The 21974-nt window shown below is 36.4% G+C and overlaps 1 protein-coding gene across 4 annotated transcripts in view; it reads left to right on the top strand.

Annotated features, from left to right (window-relative positions):
- Window positions 1–384: 384 nt before the first annotated feature.
- PCGF5 (polycomb group ring finger 5) overlaps window positions 385–21974 on the top strand; it is a 73801-nt gene continuing 52211 nt past the window's right edge. For all 4 annotated transcript variants that reach the window (XR_010578027.2, XM_045361187.3, XM_045361188.3 and 1 more), the window contains exons 1-2: window positions 385–681; window positions 18264–18360. Coding sequence is in view for 3 of the 4 variants with exons in the window: in XM_045361187.3 (XP_045217122.2) it covers window positions 570–681; window positions 18264–18360 (209 nt within the window). In the remaining variant the exon portion in view is untranslated. The remainder of the gene's footprint in view (window positions 682–18263; window positions 18361–21974) is intronic.

Here is a 21974-nt window from a genome sequence, read left to right on the forward strand (position 1 = left end):
GGAAGTGGGGACTATTTTGAAAGGGAGGATAATGACTTCACTTTTTAATCTTCTAACTTGTATTGGCAGGGACTTCTAATAGAGCAGTCAAGCAGAGAGTTAAAATGCATTAGCGAAGAGGTAAAGATACCAAACTGTAGTTAATAGCTTGGGGTGTCATTAGTATAGAGGTGATAGGTGAGGTTCCAGAACTGGATGAATTTGTCATTATTCTGAATTAAATTATAGCAAATTTGCAAGTTAATGATACAATGAAGGTTATGTTCTATTCACCTATTCACCCAATTGGGAACATGTAACACTTGCTGTTAATAGAATGACATTAATACATTATGAGGAGTTTGACGCCTTTTTCTCTCATCTTTTTGAAATGATTTTGGAAACAGACATGGGAAAGCAGAACCACCAAAAGGAGTGATGATCAACGATCTCCTGATAAATCTGGATGCTAATTCTCATGCCTCAGGACATCCTACTGGGAACGACGTACTAGCTCCTGGGATCAGACTTTCATCTACTTAGGACCCCTCTTTGCCCGAACTCATAAAGCCAGACTTCACTAGCCACGAATGGCTACCCAAAGGAAACACTTGGTGAAAGATTTTAATCCTTACATTACCTGCTATATCTGTAAAGGGTATCTGATCAAGCCAACAACAGTGACGGAATGCCTCCATACATGTAAGTGTTCGTTTAGGTTATTTTACGCGTCAAAGTTTATATGTACATTTATTCCTTTAAAATTGCCATGTTTTGTTTTTATCTATGTTGTAACTTTTAAGAAATGAGTATTCTAAGAATTATTTTAACTTTGAATTAATTTTCAGAATAGTTGTCATTGGGATGCCAGTGGCATGAAATTTTGCTTTTGTTATTTGAATCTCAGTAGTTGACTTTTATCACATTGTAAAATATTCTAAAAATCATAAGCATATTATCAGTTATGGTTTTTTCAGGTGAACTATTTCAGGTTTTTTATTTTAAAAAAATTATACTCAAGGAATTAATCTCAGAGATTCTTTTAGGATATGCAGACTCTTAATTCGCTGGTTCTCAAAGTGTGATTCCTAGACTAGCAGCACTAGTGTCATCACAAGTTCTAGGAACTTGTTAGAAATGCAGATTATCAGGCCCTACCTTAGACTTAATGAACCAGAGACTCTGAGAGTGGGCCCAGTAATCTGTTTTAACAAGCCCTCCAGGTGATTCTGAAGCATGCTTAAGTTTGAGAATCACTGTTCTAGTAGTGTCTTACCTGTGGAGCTCCTAGCAGATTTCATTCTCAATTGTCCCATTGGAAGAGGAAGAGACATTTTTTACTGCCACTTATGCCAAGATTACACATACTCTTTGTGTTTCTGCCAGCATGATTTCATTTTTTATTTCAGTGAAAGTAATTCCAGTAAGTTTTAGTTTAATGCCTAGTATGTGCACCAAAATAGAGATATACTTGATTTCATCTTAGCTTTACAATGACCTGGGAGCAGTTTGGAGTAGATGTAGGGGGAGAGAGCAGGTATAGAAATTATCTTCATTTTATGGATGTGGAAACTAACAGTTAAGTAACTTGTCTAGTCTCATAGCTAATGAGTGGTGGACTTATAGTCAACTCCAGAACCCATGTTCTTTAATATACCATAGTACCTTTTTTTTTTTTTTTTTGGTAAGCCTTTTTTTTTTCAGCTATTCTTGCTCTGCTGAACTGACATAATGTTATAGCAGTAGTTTTAAATGGATGCTAGATGGAATAATCTGGAAATGGTTGAAATGGCAAATTTTATGTTATATTTATTTTACCACAATAAAAAATAGAATCATCTGGGAAGCTATTTAAGCATACACATGCTCAGGACCCTGCCTGGGGAGATAAAGTGGGTCTTGTGGTAAGGTCTGGGCATGTATATTTTGGAAAAGCTCCCCAAGTGATGCTGATGTATACTCCTTTGGGGTATTACTGGCACATCTTATTCAATTAGCAGTTAACTATGTACTATCTTGTATTACTAATTTGCTGTTGCCCTGTATTGTTATTTAACTTGAACAGTTAATAATTAACTACCATTGAACAGACATTTATTGAGTACTTTCTGTGTGTCAGGCACTGTGCTGGGGCACAGAGGATACAGAAGGGCACAAGATAGTAAAAAAGTCTCTGCTCAAGAAGTATAATTCTAATAGGAAAACTAATTTTTAAAAATGCCATGTTAGTGATAAGTAGTATGAAAAGGAACAAAGCCCGATTGTAGATAGGAGACATGGAGTTATTTTATAGTGGGTCAGTCTCTTTGATATGATGACATTTGAACAGAAACCTGAAGGGAATGAAGGACTCTGTGGATATATGGGAAGAGCAGTCTGTGTAAAGGGAAAATCAAGTACAGAGGCCTTGAGATGGAAATACACTTGGCCAGGTCAAGGAACAGCAAATCAGTTAGACGCCTATTACTGTAGGAAAGCTAAAAGATTATGGGGCCTTCAACCAAGGCTATAAGATATGAAATGGAGGTGGAGAATGGTGGTTGTATTGTGGACATACTTTGAAGGAAGAAACAATTGGCTACCCTAGAGTGGGGACTTTATCTTCTACTTCCCTGTTTCTCATTGCACCAAGCGTGGAACCTGGAGCCAGTCCACAGTGTGTTTTGTTTTGCTTCTTTGAACATTTGTTCATTGTTTTTAATTTTTGGATTCATCCAGCAAAAACTGCCAACTCTGGATGATGAGAAGAAAGCACAAACTCTCCCATTTCTATCTATATACTGCAAATTTTATATATGTCCTTTGGAAGAAAATTTTCTTTGGGTCATAGTGAAATCCCAATTTAACTATAACTTTTTTGAAAAAAGGAAAACAAAAGATTATAGAAGTATAAACAATTAGCTTATAAGCAAAGGGTGTATATATATATATACACACACACATATATATACACACACACACACACATATATATGTGTATATATATATATTCTCAACAGCAATTTAAAGCCTAAAGGGGTAAATTAAATGACAGTTTAACTGCACATGTCATCCTGGCCTGAAAGATCCCTTGGTGGCCATCAAGCCCCTTTAGTAAGAGAGAATGAACATTGTAGAAATGTGATTTAAATACAATGGTAAGTCCCAAATGTGGCCTTTATCATCAACAGAGAACACAAAAAGTAGAGTAAATGATGGAGTCAGGTACTCCATTGCGTCTCTTGAGGATTCCGGTAGCCCTAATCTTTATATACTGTCAGGTCCTTTGATTTCTATGTTGTTTGTATTTATATTGAAGCTTATAGGTGAAAACTATCCCACTTGCAAGGTATCCCTTGTTAGAAATATTTGTATACAAACAAATACAAATCTATATTTATACAAATATATCCCACTTGCAAATGGGATAGTTTTTGCCTATAAGCCTCAATATAAATACAAACAAATATTGATAACATAAATTGTACTGCAAAGCAGTATTCCTCAGCCTTTGGTTGGGTCTTTGATATGTGGTGATATCCTGGGTTTCAACTTTTCTACAAGGTTTTCTCATATATAATGGAGGATAGATACAGTTGTTCTGTGATTTGGGATGGGTATAAAATTAAATAACCAAATGGGAAAGGCAGAAAGTGAGAAATGTTAAGTGACGTTGTCGTACCATATAATATTTTACATCTTGACTTAGGCAAATACAAAGAGTAACTTACGTATCTTATACAAAGTCTATGATATTATGATGCTATAAAGAATGAGTAAATGCTAGTTTTTATGGAGACTCATAAGAAAATATAAGGTGTTCTTACTATTCAAGTGTGAAATACATAAATAAAGCTTTATTATTGGTGTGCAAAACCAGACGTAGAACCTGCCCTTCTGTACTCTCTGGTCAAGTGAAGAAAGAGTAATCAAGTTAAGAAATGTAAAAAACAAACAAACAAAGAAAACAAAAAGATGCTGTTAAGTGCAATGAGGAATGACAGGGGGTGATATAATAGCAGATGTGTATCAGGATACTGGAGCAGAATGATATGCAGAAGAAACTCGTGTTTTGTGAAATTCCTAAAGCTACAGATCATATACCATCTCAGACAGATAGTAACCCTTAAGTAGTGGTGCAGAGGACTACATATGGGCCGGAGGCAGGGATTATTAGTAGCTCCCTCTGCTTTGATAGGGGTAAATGAAGTTACTTCAATCTTCTTTCAGATGACTATGCAAGTGCATTTCAACTCTTTTCTCCATCTCAAACCAGATAGGTTGGTGCTTCCCCACTCTCTCAGAGAGAAATTCTGGAGCCAGCACTGCTGGGCTGCTCTGTAGATGTAGGTAGATGTAGAAAGAAGGGCCCGAAAAGTGAGCTCGTCAAAAGGAAATAGGAGGTAGAGATGGTGGGGCAGCCCAGGGTCCTGCCAGGAGATGCAAAAAATCATGTCATCATATCACATGATCACATTTGATCACATGATCAAATCAGCATCATAAAAACCATATCTTTAGACTCTTTTCACCTACTAATACTTCTTCCCTTCAGTAGGCCAGGGACATTTGATAAATAGATAAAATTTTTAAATGAGTTAAAATATTCAAACACAAATGAGTTTTAGCTTTAAATGATCACTTAATACTAGATGAACTAAATCCACATTAACCATGGTTTACATGGCTGTGAGATAATTTTAATAGCCTAACAAACCAAAAGAAATAAACACATAATTTTTGTACAAATAATTATTTCGTTATTTAAACTAAGTAATTACATATCAGCACTTTGCTAGCCACTGGGGGTACAGTGGTAAATAAGATAAATGTGAAATATGTACACTATTGAGCAAACTTATATGCCAAGAAGAAATTTCTAACACATGTATTTAGATGTATTTTTTTTTTCCTGTGTGAACTCATGTATCCTGAGACTTCAGCTACCTATGCTGAGGCCTCTCAAATCTATTTTTGGCTTACACTTTTCTTCTCAGCTGCAGAATCCTACTGGATGTCCACTTGGATGTCCTGAAGCCACCTGAAACTCAGCATATCTACGAATGATCAAATGGGATGCCAGCGCTCAGTTATCCAAGCAAGAAATATGCTACGTGCTTGACTCTACCCTCACAAAACTGGGCAAAGTCCTGCTGGTCTCTCTCCTTAATAGTTCTCAAATCGGTCCCTTTAGTTTCATCCCTCTGTTACTGTTCTCATTCAGGTTCTTATTACATCTCACCAAAGCCACTGCTGCACATTCTTAACTGTGTCCAAGTGGTAATAATTAAAAACAGCTTACTGTCTTTATCATTATCACTCTTAACCCACCCTAAAATTTCCTAAAGGTATCCTGTTGACCTCAGGATACATTAAAGCTACTTAGTGGTAACTGGTTTCTGCCTACCACTTCCTCCCCTACCACCTAACACTCACACATATAAATACTTGGTTCAACTGTTTGCTCTCCTTGAAATGAATGCCTCCTCTGTGCCCAGCTAGCAGTTACCCATCCTTTAAAACTCATCCCCTTTAAAACGTGCCCTACCACGTGTAGATTTGGGTTAAGTGTCTCAATAAAATCTTAAATGAATAAATGCATGGCTAGTAAGTTATTTTATTGTGTATTTTTCCTTTCAAAGATTCAAATGCAGTGATAGGTAACCTGAAACGCATATAGGCAATGTTGGTTAGGAATCACAAATTTAGAAAAACTGTCACCTAGGATCTGCGTAGGAATCTTTGGGGTCTTAGGGAGAGGGAGAGACTCTGGACTGGGGACTAGAAATTGATGGCCCTAGATTAAGGGATGTTCTGTCTCTTTCACCAGGTGACCCTGGTGAAAAGAGAAACTTTAAAGCTGCTTAGAGTGTATCTGCTGGGTGTGGTATAGGTTGTTGATTTAAAATGAAAGACTTTTTACTTTAAGGACAAAGAAGCTTTGTTCCAGCAGCTCAAATGTGACCAGTACAGTGTATTGGTTCTTAACCCTTTTGTGGTCAGAGGCCCCTCTAAGAATCTAGTGATTCTTTCCTCAGAAAAAAAAAAAGGATGTTTATAGACAGAATTCTGTGGTACAGAAAAGGAAAGCTTTCTTTCCTCTTTCTGCTCTTCAGAGATTATGGCAGTAATCCCTAACCTAAGAATAAATTCTTTGCAAAAACACATTGTTATACTTATTTTTTAACTTCTACAAAGAAGGATTAATTGATAATATAGTTGATGTGATAAGAGACTCAGCAATTTTATGTGGTAATATGTAAGAAGGAATAACCATAAGATGACAGAATTTAAGTACTACCAACTATTTATTGTTTTTGAACAAATACAAATACACAAGTACTTAAGGTACAGAGAACTCATGATGCTCTGATATTCAATATTTTAAAATCTTGCACTACATACACATGCTACTCAAAGTGAAATCTCTGAATTAGCTGCATCCACCATCAGCGACATCACCTGGGAACTTATTAGATAGAAGCACAAATTTTGGGGCTTCTCTGTAGACTTACTGAGTCAGAATCTCCGGAGAGAAGGCCAGAAATCTTTAGTAACGAGCCCTGCAGGTGATTCTCTGGTACACTAAAGTTTAAGAAGCACTGCTCTGGACCAGACATTTATAATACTAGCATCCTTTAAGGTAGGCAGTTTGTACTTTTAATCATAGAGTTGTTAAAATAAATGCTAATAAAGGAATGAAATACTAGCTATTGTTTTATTGAATGTTTGTTATATGGAGCATCATGAGCTTTACATTTCATTGTTTTATTTTACCCAACCAAGAACCCTTCTAGTTAGGTGGTATTATTTAAGCATCAACAAATGTTCATTAACTTTTACATGTGCCAGTCATTATTCTAGCCACTGCAACACAGCAATAAATAGAACAGGCATAGTCTGTGCCCTCCTAGAACTTAATGTTCTAATAGGACAGACAGACAATAAGCAAGTAAAGTGGAATTTCAGGTGCTATGCATGAAAAATGCTATGAGTTAAAAACAGAAAGGTCTTTCTTGGGAGTGGCCATCTGAGCAGGAACTAAAATAATAGGATCAATCTATGAAAAGGTTTAAGGGAAGAATATTTCAGATTCTTATTCTGGAGGTAAGACTGAGAAAGGTTAAGTAACAGCCAGTAAGTGCTAAAGCTGAGTTCTGAATCCTGGATATGTGACTCAAGTACATCTACATCATATATGTTATGACATTTTCCTAATTTTATTTTTCTTCTTTCTGCTTAGCTTTATTTTCTAAAATTTTTTTAAGCAACATGTTAATTTAAAATTCTAGTTAATATTTATAAAATAAACCTCTTCTGTGTTTTCCTGACTATGTAACTGTTATGTACCCAATACTGATCCGCATTTATTATTCTGAATGAATAGCCATTTTAATGAAAAAAAGATATAAATTGAATTTCCAATAATGTATTCTTAATAAGAATAAAAAACATATTTTGGAATAAAAAAGACCAAAATAGAAATTATATTTATACTCTCAGTAGGTACAAATATGATGTTTTAAGATAACTAGAAACGATGTCATTGGTATACTGATGTTACATATTTCAAACAGTATTTTGGCAGAAACTAGTCATTCATTCATGAAAGTGATTATAGTGTTCATTTTGATGACTTTTTAAAAATAAGAATAATTGTAGGTCTTAATCTCAGTGTCATCTATTATTAGTAGTAATGTTAAAGAAGAATTATGTGTATAGTTCTTTCAGCTTTTGAAACTATGAATTAGATAGCAGGGAATGTTTAAATAGTCGAACAAAGCGTCAATAGTGGACACTAAAGCACAAAACCAAAGGATAACAGAAGTAAAAAAGTAAAATCTTCTATATTGACTTATAAGAATATATCTTGGTCAGAATGAGTTGGGACTGATATCAGTGTCGGGTTGAGAAAAAGTATGTAACCTAAAATACAAAAATATTCATGGTTAGAAATCATCAGTATACAGATATGTTTAAGAGTCTAGCACAAGGGTTCAATATAAGCATTATAGACAATTAGTCTAACTTCATAAAAAAGACAAAAGATAATTTTCATTTAGATATTCTGAAGACTTCACAACTACTGATGTTTTATATGTACTGGTTTTTACCAGTATTATATCAAAAATGTTAAAACCAGTGAGCAAAGCTATATTTTCTCAGAATATATATGTATTCGTATATACATATATGAATATATAATGTCAGAACCACTGACATTCAATTAATAGAAAATGATCAATGTTATATTTTAGTTTATATTGAACTAACTTATTTATTTATTTATTTATTTAGAGACAAGGTCTCACTCTGTTGCCCAGGCTGGAGTGCAGTGGCAAAATCTCGGCTCACTGTAACCTCCCTACCCCGCTTCCATCCCCCACAGGCTCAAGTGATCTTCCTACCTCAGCTTTCTGAGTAGCTGTGTTACAGGTGTGCACCACCATGCCCAGCTAGTTTTTTTGTATTTTTTTTGTAGAGACAGGGTTTGGACATGTTGCCCAGGCTGGTCTTGAACTCCTGGGCTCAAGTAATCAATTTGCCTCAACCTCCCAAAGTGCTAGGATTATAGGTGTCAGCCACCGTGCCCAGCCTTTTTTATTTTAGAGACGGGATCTCACCATGTTGCCCAGGCTGGTCTCGAACTCCTGGACTCAAGCAATCCTCCCACCTCAGCCTCCCATAGTGTTGTAATTACAGGCACGAGCCACCAGTACCTGGCCTAACTTACTTTAATTGTCAAAAAAATTACTAGTAAACTCAGTCTCCTCCCTTGCTTTAGTTGAAAATGTAAGCTGCTTTCTGACTTGACTGCAATAGTAACACGTGTAGGGTCTACAATTTTGGTTCCCTTTAGTACTCCTAACCATTGTGTTCTCATTTATATTATAAATCATTACAAAGCATTTTGTCTTCCAGATACAATTCTAGGCACTTGAGACTCATCAAGCAACCTTGTAGGCAATAAACAAATCATAGTGTGTATTATATTAGGTGATAAATACTGTAGAAAAGGGGAAAGTCAAGCTGAGTAAAGGAAATTGGCCAGTGAGGTGTTAACAATTTCAAGTAAACTTGTGTTCAGGGTAGGCCTCATTAAGAGAGTGACTTCTGAACAAAGACCAGGTAAAGGAGTTAGCCAGATATGTGAGGGGAGAGGTGTTTCTGGTAGAGGGAATAGCAAGATTAAAGACTCTAAAGCAGGAGTGTGACTGACTTGTTGAGAAATGACCTGAGTCCCATATGGCTGGACAGCAGTGAGTGAAGGAGTGTTAGAGGTGATGGGGATGGGCATGGCCACAGGCACATGACACAGTTCTTGTAGAGCCATCTTAAGGATTTTGCTTTTACTCTGAGAGAAATGAAGATCCATTTCAGGCAGGATCATATAATAAGAATTATATGATCTGATTTATGTTTAAAAGAATCACTCAGACTAGTATGTTGAAAGCAGACCTGTTAGGAGGCCACTGCAGTAATCCAGGCAGGAAATGGTAATGGCTTGCATCAAGGTGGTGGTAAAAAGTGATCAGAATCTTAATAGGTTTTGAAGGTAAATTCATATTTGCTAATGAATTATATGTGGGTCATGAAAAGAAAAAGGAATGTAAGCTATAACATATTAAAATGGACATGTCCATTTGAGAGTTGGACTTATGACTCCTGGAAGGAGCAGCATATGGATCATTATTTAAACAATGAAAGTTTGAAGGGAGGACCAAGGACTGAGCCCTGGGGTACCACTGTGTCAACTACTTATCAGGAAGAAAAGGAGAAATGAGTGAGATAGGAGGACAATGGGAAGAGTGGGTCCTGGAAGGCAAAGTAAACACATAGTGTTGAGGAGGTGGGATCAACTGTGTTAAGTGGGTTAAGATGAGGTTGAGAATAGACCTCTAGATTTAGTAATGCATAGGTCATGGTGGTCTTTTCAAGTGCAGTTTCAATGGAGTGGTAGGAGCAAAAGTCTGGATAATGTCAGCAGATGGAAAATTTTTTATTTTCTGGTTTTGAATATTATACTATGAATACATAAGTATTTAATCTTAATATAAAAGTAAAGAAAAAGTGAAAAAAGAATGGGAAGAGATGAATTAAAGAGAATAAGTGCCAGTATCTCTAGGAGTTTTACTGCAAAAGAAAGCAAATAAATAGCTAATAGGGGAAGTAGGGTCAACAGAAGTGGTTTCATAGGGTTCTTTTTGAGCTGGGGAAATATGTTTAAATGTCATTAAGAATCTTCAGTAGATGGCAAAAGATGTAAGTGAAAGGGGACAATTACTGGATCAATGTTCTTAGGTCATGGTGACAGGATCTGGCATATAGGGTGGAGGATGGCTTCAGATAGGTACATGAAGTTCTGGAAACAGACAACAACACAAAGTATAGATGCTAGTAGGTGAATAGGTGTGGTGGTAAAAGTTATGTTTGTTTCAGTTATTTTATTTCCTCTTGTTTTCAGTAAAGTAGAAAGTGAGGTCCTCAGTGGAGAGTGAGGATGGAGGAGGATATATTGAGGGGTTTGAAGAGAGAGGAGAAGGTATGAAATACTGGCAAGAAGCGTAATGGACTTGGGGCATTGAGTATGACAGCCTGGCAGATGAAGGATTCACTTGAGGTTCATGGTCATGAATGTAAGGTGAGAGACCAGTCAGCATGGTTGCATGCTTTTCTTCCACAAAGTTCCACTGTAGTCTTGTAGAGGCAGAGTATATAGAGAGTTAGATAGAGTTAGCCAGGATTAGAGTTTAGTTAAGCAAGTATGACCAAAGAAGAGAGGGGAAGGGGAGTCGAAGTACAAAAGAGTGATGCTATCAAGGGTATGTGTGAGGAATTGATTATTTTGATTGATCATGAAATTTATATTGGTAAGAAGGGGAATGAGGCCATCGCAGCACTCACTGAACTACCAGCCTCTATGACCTTGGGGGTCCCACATGACTCTACAAGTCAACCTACAGAAGTAGGGTAACCTTTTCTACCTTCGTAGACCTTTCAGGGTCTCCTGGCTTCCTCAGTCTAAGATCCCCAGACCATGCTTAACCCCCCAGGCTGTTTCCTAACCCTGTTCAGGCAAGGTGTGCTTCACTGCCTGTTGCTTTGTCTTAGCAAAAAAAAGAATAAAGTGTTCTACTCAGTAGAAGATAATGCTGTCCTTACGGTTCTCTGTGAAATTGCAACTCATGTAGGCCTTTGAAAGAAATGTGCCAATATATGGCACATTATATAATACATATAATACATACACACACATACATAAGAGAAAATATATATATACATACATACACATACATAACAAGAGAAAAATTAGTTCATTATATAAATAAAACAAGAAGATGCATGGAAGCAAATTACACCTATTCTGGATTTTTAAAATTAGTGTTAGTTTCACATGTAAGAATAGGTATCAAAAGCAGGAAACTGATGCCTCTTCTCTTTGAACATGACCACAGTTTACTTATAAACTATTAACAGATAAGAGTTTTCAAGACAAAAATATATATAAAATGAGCATTATCAAGAAATGTGTATGAAGATTGTGAATTGCTTAAGGAAGGAAGAAAAAATATTCTAAGTTGACAGATAATGACACATCCAAAAGATTTTAGCAAAGGAAGTCAGCCTTTGGTCAGTTTTAATAAACAGAGCATTACTAATGAATGAAGACACTTAAATACATGAGAGAAAATAGTATTATTGTTTTATCGCCAGTGATAGCAGAATTAGCACTCAAGAGCAGAAATTTGTATATTTTGACATCAAAGCTGGGAGGCTCACTCTCTGTGATACATAAGAGACCTGGGGGTACCACACATACGTCTAAGATAGCAACAACAAATGACCTTGTACCTTTTGTGTAGACACCCTCAAGAACTTGAAAATAGGAAATAGGATAATTCTATAATAGTTCAACTATGAAATCAACATGTAATAGTGCATCAGAACAGCTATATGCAAAGTAATTGGGAAGAGACAAAGCAAGATAGCTTCTAAAGCAGTGGGACTGTACTTGAATTTAAACATATGTTTACTTTTAACATAAACATAAAGCGAAGGAAAGAATGCATAGTAGAAAAGCATTGGTCAATCTTGGACACCCACCTCACCCTACCCTAGTAAAAGAAGTGTCCTACATACAAAAGATAGGCTCTTCCTATTCAGGTGAAGCAATGTATCTTAAACTTCAAACTTGAGTTGCAAACTATCACTAGGGTAGAAATGGAGGCAGGGAATTAATACCAGTGAATGATAGGCATTTCAAGTTCCATCAGGACGATATCCGTTATTTATAATTAGTGCATCAAACTAATCACAGTCTGGTATTATTCAGTATTCTGATGCTGATTCTCCTTATCATTTTATGCTCATCCAGTGATCTAATTTATGGTAGAGCTCACATTTATTGAATACTTAGAAGTTACCAGACACTGTAAACCAGTAAACTTTATATCTATTATCTCCTTTAAGCCTCACAAGAACCCTGTGAGATAGGTACCTTTGTTATCTCCTTTGTACACAGAAACACAAAGTAGTTTGCCTAATGGCAGAACTGGGATTCAGACCTAGGCAGTCTGCCTCAAGATTATCTGGAACAACTATGCTATACTACCTTGGTTTTTCATGTATATCTGCATTATAGGGAGAGAGTACATCGATCACAAATTCTTTAATTATTTTTTGTCCTGTCGTAGTGGTTTCTTAATGGTGATAATAAAGTGACCTCTAATGATGGTTTAGCAGAGAGCCAAATCCTGGAATCGGCAGCCTAACAATGGTACTAGTCAGTCAGATTTTTGTGACTACCTCCTCGGCTGCCGTGGCCAGTGTTTCCCAGTTATCTTTTGGCTGCATCTGTGAGAGGGTTTTGTAGAGTTATAGTCCTGGTGCTAATCTCCTAGATATTCTGAATTAATTGGTCTGGGATGGAGCCTGTGAGTCAATTCTTTAAAAATTCTAATTAGTGATCATGATGCCCATTTAAATTTTAGAACCACTACTTTAGATAATGCAGTGGCCATTTCTCTATTAATTTGTCCAACAACCTAGTTCAAATCTAAGAAACAGTAAAAGTAGGGAATTCACTTAGTAAACATGAGGTGAAAGTTTAATGATGTCCATGATTAGGTAAATATAAAGGGCGAGGCATGCTGGCTAATCCCAGGACTTTGAGTGACTGAGGCAGGAGGATCCCTTTATTGCGGGAGTTTGAGACCAGCCTGGGCAATGTGGCGAGATCCTGTCTCTACAAAAATTAAAAAAATTAGCCAGGTATGGTGGCCGATATGGTTTGGCTGTGTCCCCACCCAAATCTCAAATTGAAGTGTAACTCCCACAATTTCCATGTGTTGCGGGAGGAACCCAGTGGGAGGTAATTGAATCATGGGGGCAGGTCTTTCATGAATAGTGAATATAAGTCTCATGAGATCTGGTGGTTTTAAAAAGAGGCGTTCCCTTGCACAAACTCTCTCTTTTTGCCTGCTGCCATCCACATAAGATGTTACTTGCTCCTCCTTGCCTTCTGCCATGATTGTGAGGCCTCCCCAGCCATTTGGAATTGTAAGTCCAATAAACCTCTTTCTTTTGTGAATTGCCCAGTCTCAGGTATGTCTTTATCAGCAGCGTGAAAACGGACTAATACAGTGGCCCATGCCTGTAGTCCCAACTACTCAGGAGGCTGAAGCAGGAGGATCACTTGAGCCCAGGAGTTTGAGGCTGCAGTGAACCATGATCATGCCACTGCACTCCAGCCTGGATGACCAGGCTTGCTTTCTGTCTCAAAGAAAGAAAGAAAGAATAATAAATAATAAGTATATATATTATATGAATTTATTTTGATGCCAGGGACCAAATGTTATTAATTCTAGGATGCATTGCATAGTGGCTTGGATTTTAGGCCTGGAGCTGCGCAGCCCGGGGATGGATACCATCTCTGCTGCACAGCTGTGCAGCTGGGAGCAGCCTACTCAGGCTGTCCAGCACTACATTCCTCATTTGCCAAAGGAGGATAGTAACTGTCCATACTATAATCCATACAAAGTTCTGAGCCCAAACCTGATATTTGATTAGTGCTCATTAAATGTTAGCTAAGTTGTTGCTTAAGTGTTTGCCCACCTGAGGACATCTTTGGTGAGCCTAACTCCCTTTCTGACCCAGGTGTTTCTTATGGGTATAGAATCTGTGTGGAGTAGCTGTTGAGAATGAAGACTGTACTTGGTCTGCATACAGAGTCTTAACCTTAGACTAGGACCTTTTTAACATCATTCTTGGACCAATTGGGTTAACCACTACAGCGGTTGAGCAGTTAGAGAGTTTGGCATTAAATCTTTAAGATATTTTTAAAATGTGCTGTACTGCTAGTATGGACTTCAAATTATAAACTAAGAATTAGAGGTGAGTTTTGTAGTAATGAGAAGTTTTTTAAGCATCTAAGGGAAACCAAATCTTCATTTTGCTTTTTCCCAGTTTCACCGAACTTCAAGCCTGGATTTCCTCAGGTTCTAATTTACATAAGGTTGTGCTTTATTTAACAGTTCTTAAAAGCCATGTGGGAGATGTATCTTCTAGAGATTTTTTTCTTTAAAGGAACAAATAAACTACGAAAAGGGCTATAGACTGTTTAAAAGGAGATCTAATTGTACAACTAGACATGTTTAAGGCTCCTAAAATAAGGGATAAGACATTCTTTTTATATATATTGTAGATCTATGTAAATAAAGTGTGAAGAAAATGTATCACACATACTTTGGTTAAGAAAATGGATTCAAATATTGGGTTTAACCACTTATTAGCTTCATAATTTTAGACAACTTGCTTAAATTCTCTACTCAATTTTTTATAAGAGGCCAAATGCTATCTAATTAATAGGAATGTAGTAAGGATTAGATTATTAAACTGTATTGGATTAAATACATGTTGGTTAGGATATACATGGACATAATATGTTGAATACATGTGCATATTTAAGATAATGCCTGGTACATAAACCCATTAAATGTTAACTATGATAATAACAATAATGACAACTACCACCAAACCATCCAAATGAAAAAGAAAGCAAGTCAGAATATTACATTGTTCAGCATCTTAAAGTTGTCTTTTACTAAAACTATCTGAAAAAAAAAAACATTGTCAGGAAAAACAGTTTTTGGTATTAGCCTCTGAAAAAAAATGTTTTCAAAAATTCACATTAAGGCTGGGTGCAGTGGCTCACACCTGTAATTTCAGCACTTTGGGAGGTCAAGATGGGTGGATTACTTGAGGCCAGGAGTTCGAGACCAGCCTGGCCAACATGGCAAAACCCCATCTCTACTAAAAATACAAATAATTAGCCAGGCGTGGTGGTGGGCACCTGTAATCCCAGCTACTAGGGAGGCTGAGGCAGGAGAATCACTTGAACCCGGGAGACAGAGGTTGCAGTGAGCCGAGATCATGTCACTGCACTCTAGCCTAGGCGACAGAGTGAGACTCCATCTAAAAAATAAACAAACAAAAATTCACATCAGAAAACCTGGATTTAGGTCTTTGTGCTGCCATTCACCAGAATAGGCAGGTGACTGGGCCTATTGAAACCTCTTTTCACCAGCAAAAGTGGAATAAGATACCCTATCTCAGTTGTTGGTGTGAAAATCAATTCACCTCTTGATAGGAGGGATTCTGTCTCCATCTAGAATAGCACCCTTCAGTAGAGATAAAATGTGAACCATGTGTATAATTTAAAATTTTCTAGTAGCCACACTAAAAAAGAAACAAGTAAAATTAATTTTAATAATGTATTTAACCCAATGTCTAAAATATTGTCATTTCAACATGTAATTAATATAAAAATTATTGAGATTACCTTTTCTTGTTATGTCTGAAATCTAGTGTGTATCTTATACTTACATTACATCTGAACTTAAACTAATGCTTAGTAGCCGCATGTGGCTAGTGACTACTGTATTGGGCAGTCCAGATCTAGAATATAGATTAGTATTCCCCATCACTGTTCTTGGGTACTGGGGCTGCTTTGACCTTAAGCAATTAGCATAACTTTACTCTTTAATGTGTGCACCTTTGGATGCTTGAGCCCTACAACTCTTTCATGAGCAGCCTAGCTTAGTATAGCTTCTGAGAGGATGATAGGGTCCTACCCTTAGCTTTTTGGCTGATCCAGGTGAGGACTTGTTCTGGGCATGTTACGTACCTCTCTATTTGGTCAAGCCTGGTAGACAACCAAGGATTGCCAACCCGTTGAGTATGATAAACCTCTTGAACCACAAGGATCAGAGCTCCATGTCAGGATGGAGGCTTTTAAAATCCCTCCACTCTTGTTTCTCTCTCTCTCTCGCTCTCTCTTTCTCTCTCTTTCTTTCTCTCTCTCTCTCTCTCTCTCTTTCTTTCTTTCTTTCTTTCCCTCTTTCCCTCTTTCCCTCTTTCCCAATTTCAGAGACTTATCTAGCATCCCTGGGAAAAGAGCAAATACCAGCAATCTTCTGAAGGAATTCAGCTTCTCTGTGTTCTACTTCAACATGGCATAATAAGGCAGTCCTGTCTTCCCAAAGATTATTTTGACTTGAGAAGACATTTAGAAACCCTTTTGGGGACAAGAAATTTGGGAAGAAGGCAAAGTATTCAATTGTACATAATAGGTCTAGGCTAAGCTTTTTATATCTAAGCTTTTTATTTTTTTAAGGTTTTTAAGGTTTTATTTTTTAAGATATTTATTTATTTTGATAATGTCTTTTACCCACATTTTGTGAGAACTATCGTGAAGGCAATGTTATCCTAATAGCTGTGTGTAATGGTGAAAAGAGGTAGAGAGTACGGGATTCAGGTACATTCATCCAACAAAACACTGCTCAAATGTCACCAACTTAGGGGTTGCTAAGAGGTCCTATCCTGTGATCACTTTATTTAAAATAGCTGCTACCTCCCAGCACCCTGTCTCTACCTTCTTTTTTGGAGGCGGAGGGGCAGGCAGGTAAAAATATCACTTATCACTAACTAAAATTATTTGTTTGCCTTCCTAAATAAAGTATAGGCTCCATAAGAATTTGGGCTTTGTTTTGTTGGCCCCTGCATCCCCAACTCCTAATATAATGTCTAGCATTCAGTAAATTCCTATTGAATCAATGAATAAATAAACAAAAGGAAATTCTGCTAATCTCTGTATGTACTAAATGATTTTAAAATTGGTCACCTGGTAGAGTTCTTCCATGGCCATTGTTGCTTTGGCCAGTATGTGTGATGCGTTCGGATTTTCAAACCTAATCTCACTTGTAAGAATCCTAGTGTTTAGTTTTGACCAATCATTTTGGGAAACTTTTAGATAGTGTCAATCATGAGGAGTGAGAAAGAAGTAGCTTGAAATGCAGCTGTGAATGGGGAGTAGGAGAGCCAATCTATGCCATGTGAAAACTTCAGGTTATACAGAGTAATAGAATGGAGAAGGAGTATTGGGATGAGGAACTGAATTAATATTTTATAGCTCAGGTACTGTAAATTTTGTCTAAAATTTTGGGGCAAAACATTGGCATAATGTGTAGTAGAAGCTTAGTTGAAAGATGAGAGAGATTTATAGCCAGAGAGATTAGTAGTATTTGTAGGAAATGTGGGCTATATACGCTTGTGGCCCCAAATCCACAAGTCATATTTCCATTGTCTTTGTTTAGAATCTTTATTTGAAATTTTATTTATCCCTGTCAGTTTTTCAGTCATTCTTCCAGTGTACCTCATGCCTTTGTCCAAACTTGATACCATTATTCATACTTTGTGCTCCATGGAATTATAGTACCTATGAGCAGAAACTCATTACACTCTGCCAAGGCCAGCAAAGTCCATTGTAACTCCCAGTTTTGTCCCTGGAGCACCCTGCCAATAAAAGTAATGCAAACAGGTTGAAAACTCTCAAGTAGTATTAAGAGTTATTTATGCTGCATTTAAATAAATGTTTAGCAAAGGAAATGAATGCAGACTTAGTTTTTACCTTTTTCTGTCCTTCCTTAAATGAGAAAAATCTATTTTGTGTAAATACACCAGCTTTTTTAGTTTAGTATGATGATGAGTAGAGTAGTATTTGGTGTGTGAATGTATTTAAGAAAAAAATAAGCAAAATAGTGTATACTTTTTATTTGTGGCAGTTGACTTTTATTTCAGTTGGGTTTTATTACAGTGTTAACAATTGTAAGGTTTTTGAAGTTTAATTAAATAATGATATTCTACTTGTAGTGGGTAATTTTAAGGTCTTTTTCTAATTACACTTAGTTTAACATTAAATGAGCGTTCATATGATGCATTTTAACCTAAAGTCTTCTTTTTTCTTAGTCTGTAAGACTTGTATTGTTCAGCACTTTGAAGATAGCAATGATTGCCCAAGGTGTGGCAACCAAGTTCATGAGACAAATCCATTAGAAATGTTGAGGTAAGGATGTTATATTTTACAGTTCATCTAATTTACATAAATTGAATAGGCTCTTAATTTTTATTATATGTCATAATATTTCGTGTTGTCTTGACTCAGTTAATATAGGTCTTATGATTTTTATTTTAAAGCATTTTATTTTAAAGTATTTTATTAAGGAGTATTAAAAATAAGATTTTACATCTTAAATATTTAAGAAATACATTTCCAAACTAAAAGTATAACTTTCTCTTAGGCTGTAAGAGTGACTTTAGGTTACAGGCATTTTTAGTATTTTAATAGTCTACATTATGTTGAGCTACATGGTAGTAGAAAGAGGGAGAACTCATAGACAGACTAATATTAGGACTATTAATTTTTTAATTTACCGTATATTCAAAAAAGTACACAAACATTTATGTAAAACTTAAAAGATTTTTTTTAAGACTACCATTTACTTATCCCTCAACTTTAGCAGTATAACCATATATATACATACATATAAAATATTTATTTATTTATTTTGAGACAGAGTTTTATTCTTGTTGCCCAGGCTGGAGTGCAATGGTGCGATCTCAGCTCACCACAACCTCCGCCTCCCAGGGTCAGGTGATTCTTCTGCCTCAGCCTCCTGAGTAGCTGGGATTACAGGCATGCGCCATCATGCTAATTTTGTATTTTTAGTAGAGACGGGGTTTCTCCATATTGGTCAGGCTGGTCTCGAACTCCCAACCTCAGGTGATCTGCCTGCCTCAGCCTCCCAAAGTGCTGGGATAAAGGCATGAGCCACCACACCTGGCCTAATCATATATTTTTAAAACTAGAAGTAGTCTATGAGATTCTAATCCAAATCCCTTTTTTCCCAATTAGGAAATTGAAATCTAGAGAAGTGATATGACTTGACTTAAGGTTTCACAGAACACCTGAAATGTCACTTCCCAGCTACAGTCCGTGTGTCCTCACCACTAGACCCATTTTCATTTCATTGTTCCCACCATAGCTCTAAGGTGGATCACCTGTGTATCTTTAAGAAGCTACTCATCTCGAATCCAGTGAAAAGCACAGAAGGGGTCAATTCCAGAGTTAGCTTTTTAGTACTTTTGAACTAAAAAAAAAAAAAAAAAAAAAAAAAAAAAAAAAAAGCTACTCATCTAAAGATAGAGCTAGATAGTCTCTGGAACCTTTCATAACTCTCTTATCTGTGTGATATTTGCCATCATTCTATAAATCTGGATTTGCAAATCTTACATTTCAGCCTTTTGATTTTCAATTTTAATGCCTGTTTGGGATAATTTGTCTACAGGTAAATGTCTAGCCCTGTAGTTTTCAAAGTGTGGTCCCCAAACCATTAGTATCATGTTAGAAGTGACAGTTCTCAGACCACACATCAGACATGCTAACTCAGAAACTTTGGGATTGGAGATCACTTAGTTTAGCAAGCTCTCTAGGTGATGCTAATATATGCTAATATGTGGGAACCACTGGTCAACCCTGGTCTGTAATTCTGAGCAAAGCTTGTTCTGGTTGGATTTATATCAGTGCCTCTCAGCCAGGGGTGATTTTGCCCCCGGGATACATTTAGCAATATCTGGAGACATTTTTGATTGTCAGATCTGGGTGAGTGCTCGTGGCATCTAGTAGGCAGGGGCCAGGGATGCTACTAAGCATCCTACAATGCACAGGATAGGCCCCACACAGCAAAATTTATCCAGCCTAAAATGTTAGTAGTACTGGAGTAAAGAAACTGAATAAAGCAAACATTTTCTCTCAAATAATGTTTTTCTTAATTTTAAAATAAAAAACTGTTAATATCCAGTTGTAATGAAAAATTATTACCAACTGTTAATAAAAATTATAATAACTTATTTTTATTAAAATAAAAAAACAGTTAATAAAAACAAGCAGTTAATAATTATTACCTTCTCTGTTCTTAAAGGGCCACATCGTAAGGCCATTTATCTTAATCTTTTGATTCTGACCATTAGATACCTGAAGGAATCCAGTCACTGTTTAATGAAACCTGCTCCCTTGGCTAAAGTATAACATCATACATTTTTAAACTTCTTATTTGGAAATAATTTCAAACTTAGAATCCCCCAAATAAAAGTAGTACAAGAGCCACGTGCATTCTGTTCACCCAGATTAGCCTCTTATTAACATTTTCTCTCGTTTGCTTTATCATGTGCATATGTGCATTGCATGCTTTATTTTTTCTGAACTATTTGAGGGTAAGTTACATGTATCATGGCCCCTTACTCTTAAATGCTTCACTGTATATTTCCTAAGAATAAGGATATTATATTATGTAACCACAGTATGATTGCGTTGGTATAATACTTTAACCTAACTACCATATTCCAGTTTTCTTAATTTATCTAATGATGTCCTTTATAGAGCTCTTTTCTTCCTAAAATCCCACCAAAATTACCACAAAGGAATTTTTTTAAAGACATAAACTCAGAGATAATAAAAACAAGATATCCTATATCTTTGACACCTAGGATAGCTCCGGAAACATGATAGGTTCTCAATAAACACTTTTTAAAGGATAAGAAGAAATGGTAATAGAAGAGATGTCAGCAGAAACTAAAAGCTAGAAAGCAGACTGGTGGTGGTGATAGTTGAGCAAACCTCAGAGGCCTGAGTATACCAGGAAAGTAAGGAGGTCGTAGGGAGCGGAAGATCTTTCCCAAAGTTTCCTACAGCAGGCTGCTTCTTTTTAGCCAAAACTAGATTACATGACAGTCTCTAGGTAAAGTGATATGGTGGGTTTTGAAATGCTTTAACAAATCATGAATTATCCCTGAAGGTGGCCACATTGCAGCCAGAACGTAATTGGATTTTGTTAGCCAGAAATAAGGGGAATTTAGGCTCCTTCATTAGAAGCCTAAATTGCCTGTGACACATGTAGCAAAAAATTTACCTTCTATGTACTTGTTCACAGAAAGTTATTGGGAGATGTGCTGGAGCATAAACCAAGAAAGAATAAATGACTCTAACATAGTAGAGAGGTGAAGGGATATGACAATTGTGCAGCAGACCTGGGGAACAAGCAGTCTGTATTTGTACTGTCCAGTATGGTAGCAATTAGCCACATGTGGCTGTTAAGCACTTTCGATGTTGCTAGTGCAACTGAGGAATGGAATTTCTAATTTAATTTCAATTAAAACCTGAAGCAGTGTAAATATTTTTCCACTAAGTATAACTTTAATGTTCAATAAATAAAAATTACCGAATGTGTTATTAAACATATTTTAATATATAGCAAAACATTAAAGTTAGTTTTACATAAAAAGTATAAAGTACTGGTGTTAATGTGCCTACTAAAAATTTAAAATTACATATTTGATTCACACCATATTTCTATTGGACATCACTGATATAGACAATAGAAGGAAGATGGAGAGCTCCATGAGGGGAATCATTCATCAGCAAATATTTACTGGATGCCTGCTATGTCTGGGCACTATTCTAGGTGCTTGAGGTCCATTCACAGACAAAATAAAGATCTTTGCCCTTGTAGATTTAATATTTTTGTAGTGAGAGACATTCAATAAATCATATAATAAGTAACTTATATGGTATGTTAGAAAGTGAAAATTGCAAAGGCAAGAAAGGGGAAAGTGTTGTGGGGT

Source organism: Macaca fascicularis, chromosome 9, assembly GCF_037993035.2.
Source record: "Macaca fascicularis isolate 582-1 chromosome 9, T2T-MFA8v1.1".
NCBI classification, from domain to species: Eukaryota; Metazoa; Chordata; class Mammalia; order Primates; family Cercopithecidae; genus Macaca; species Macaca fascicularis.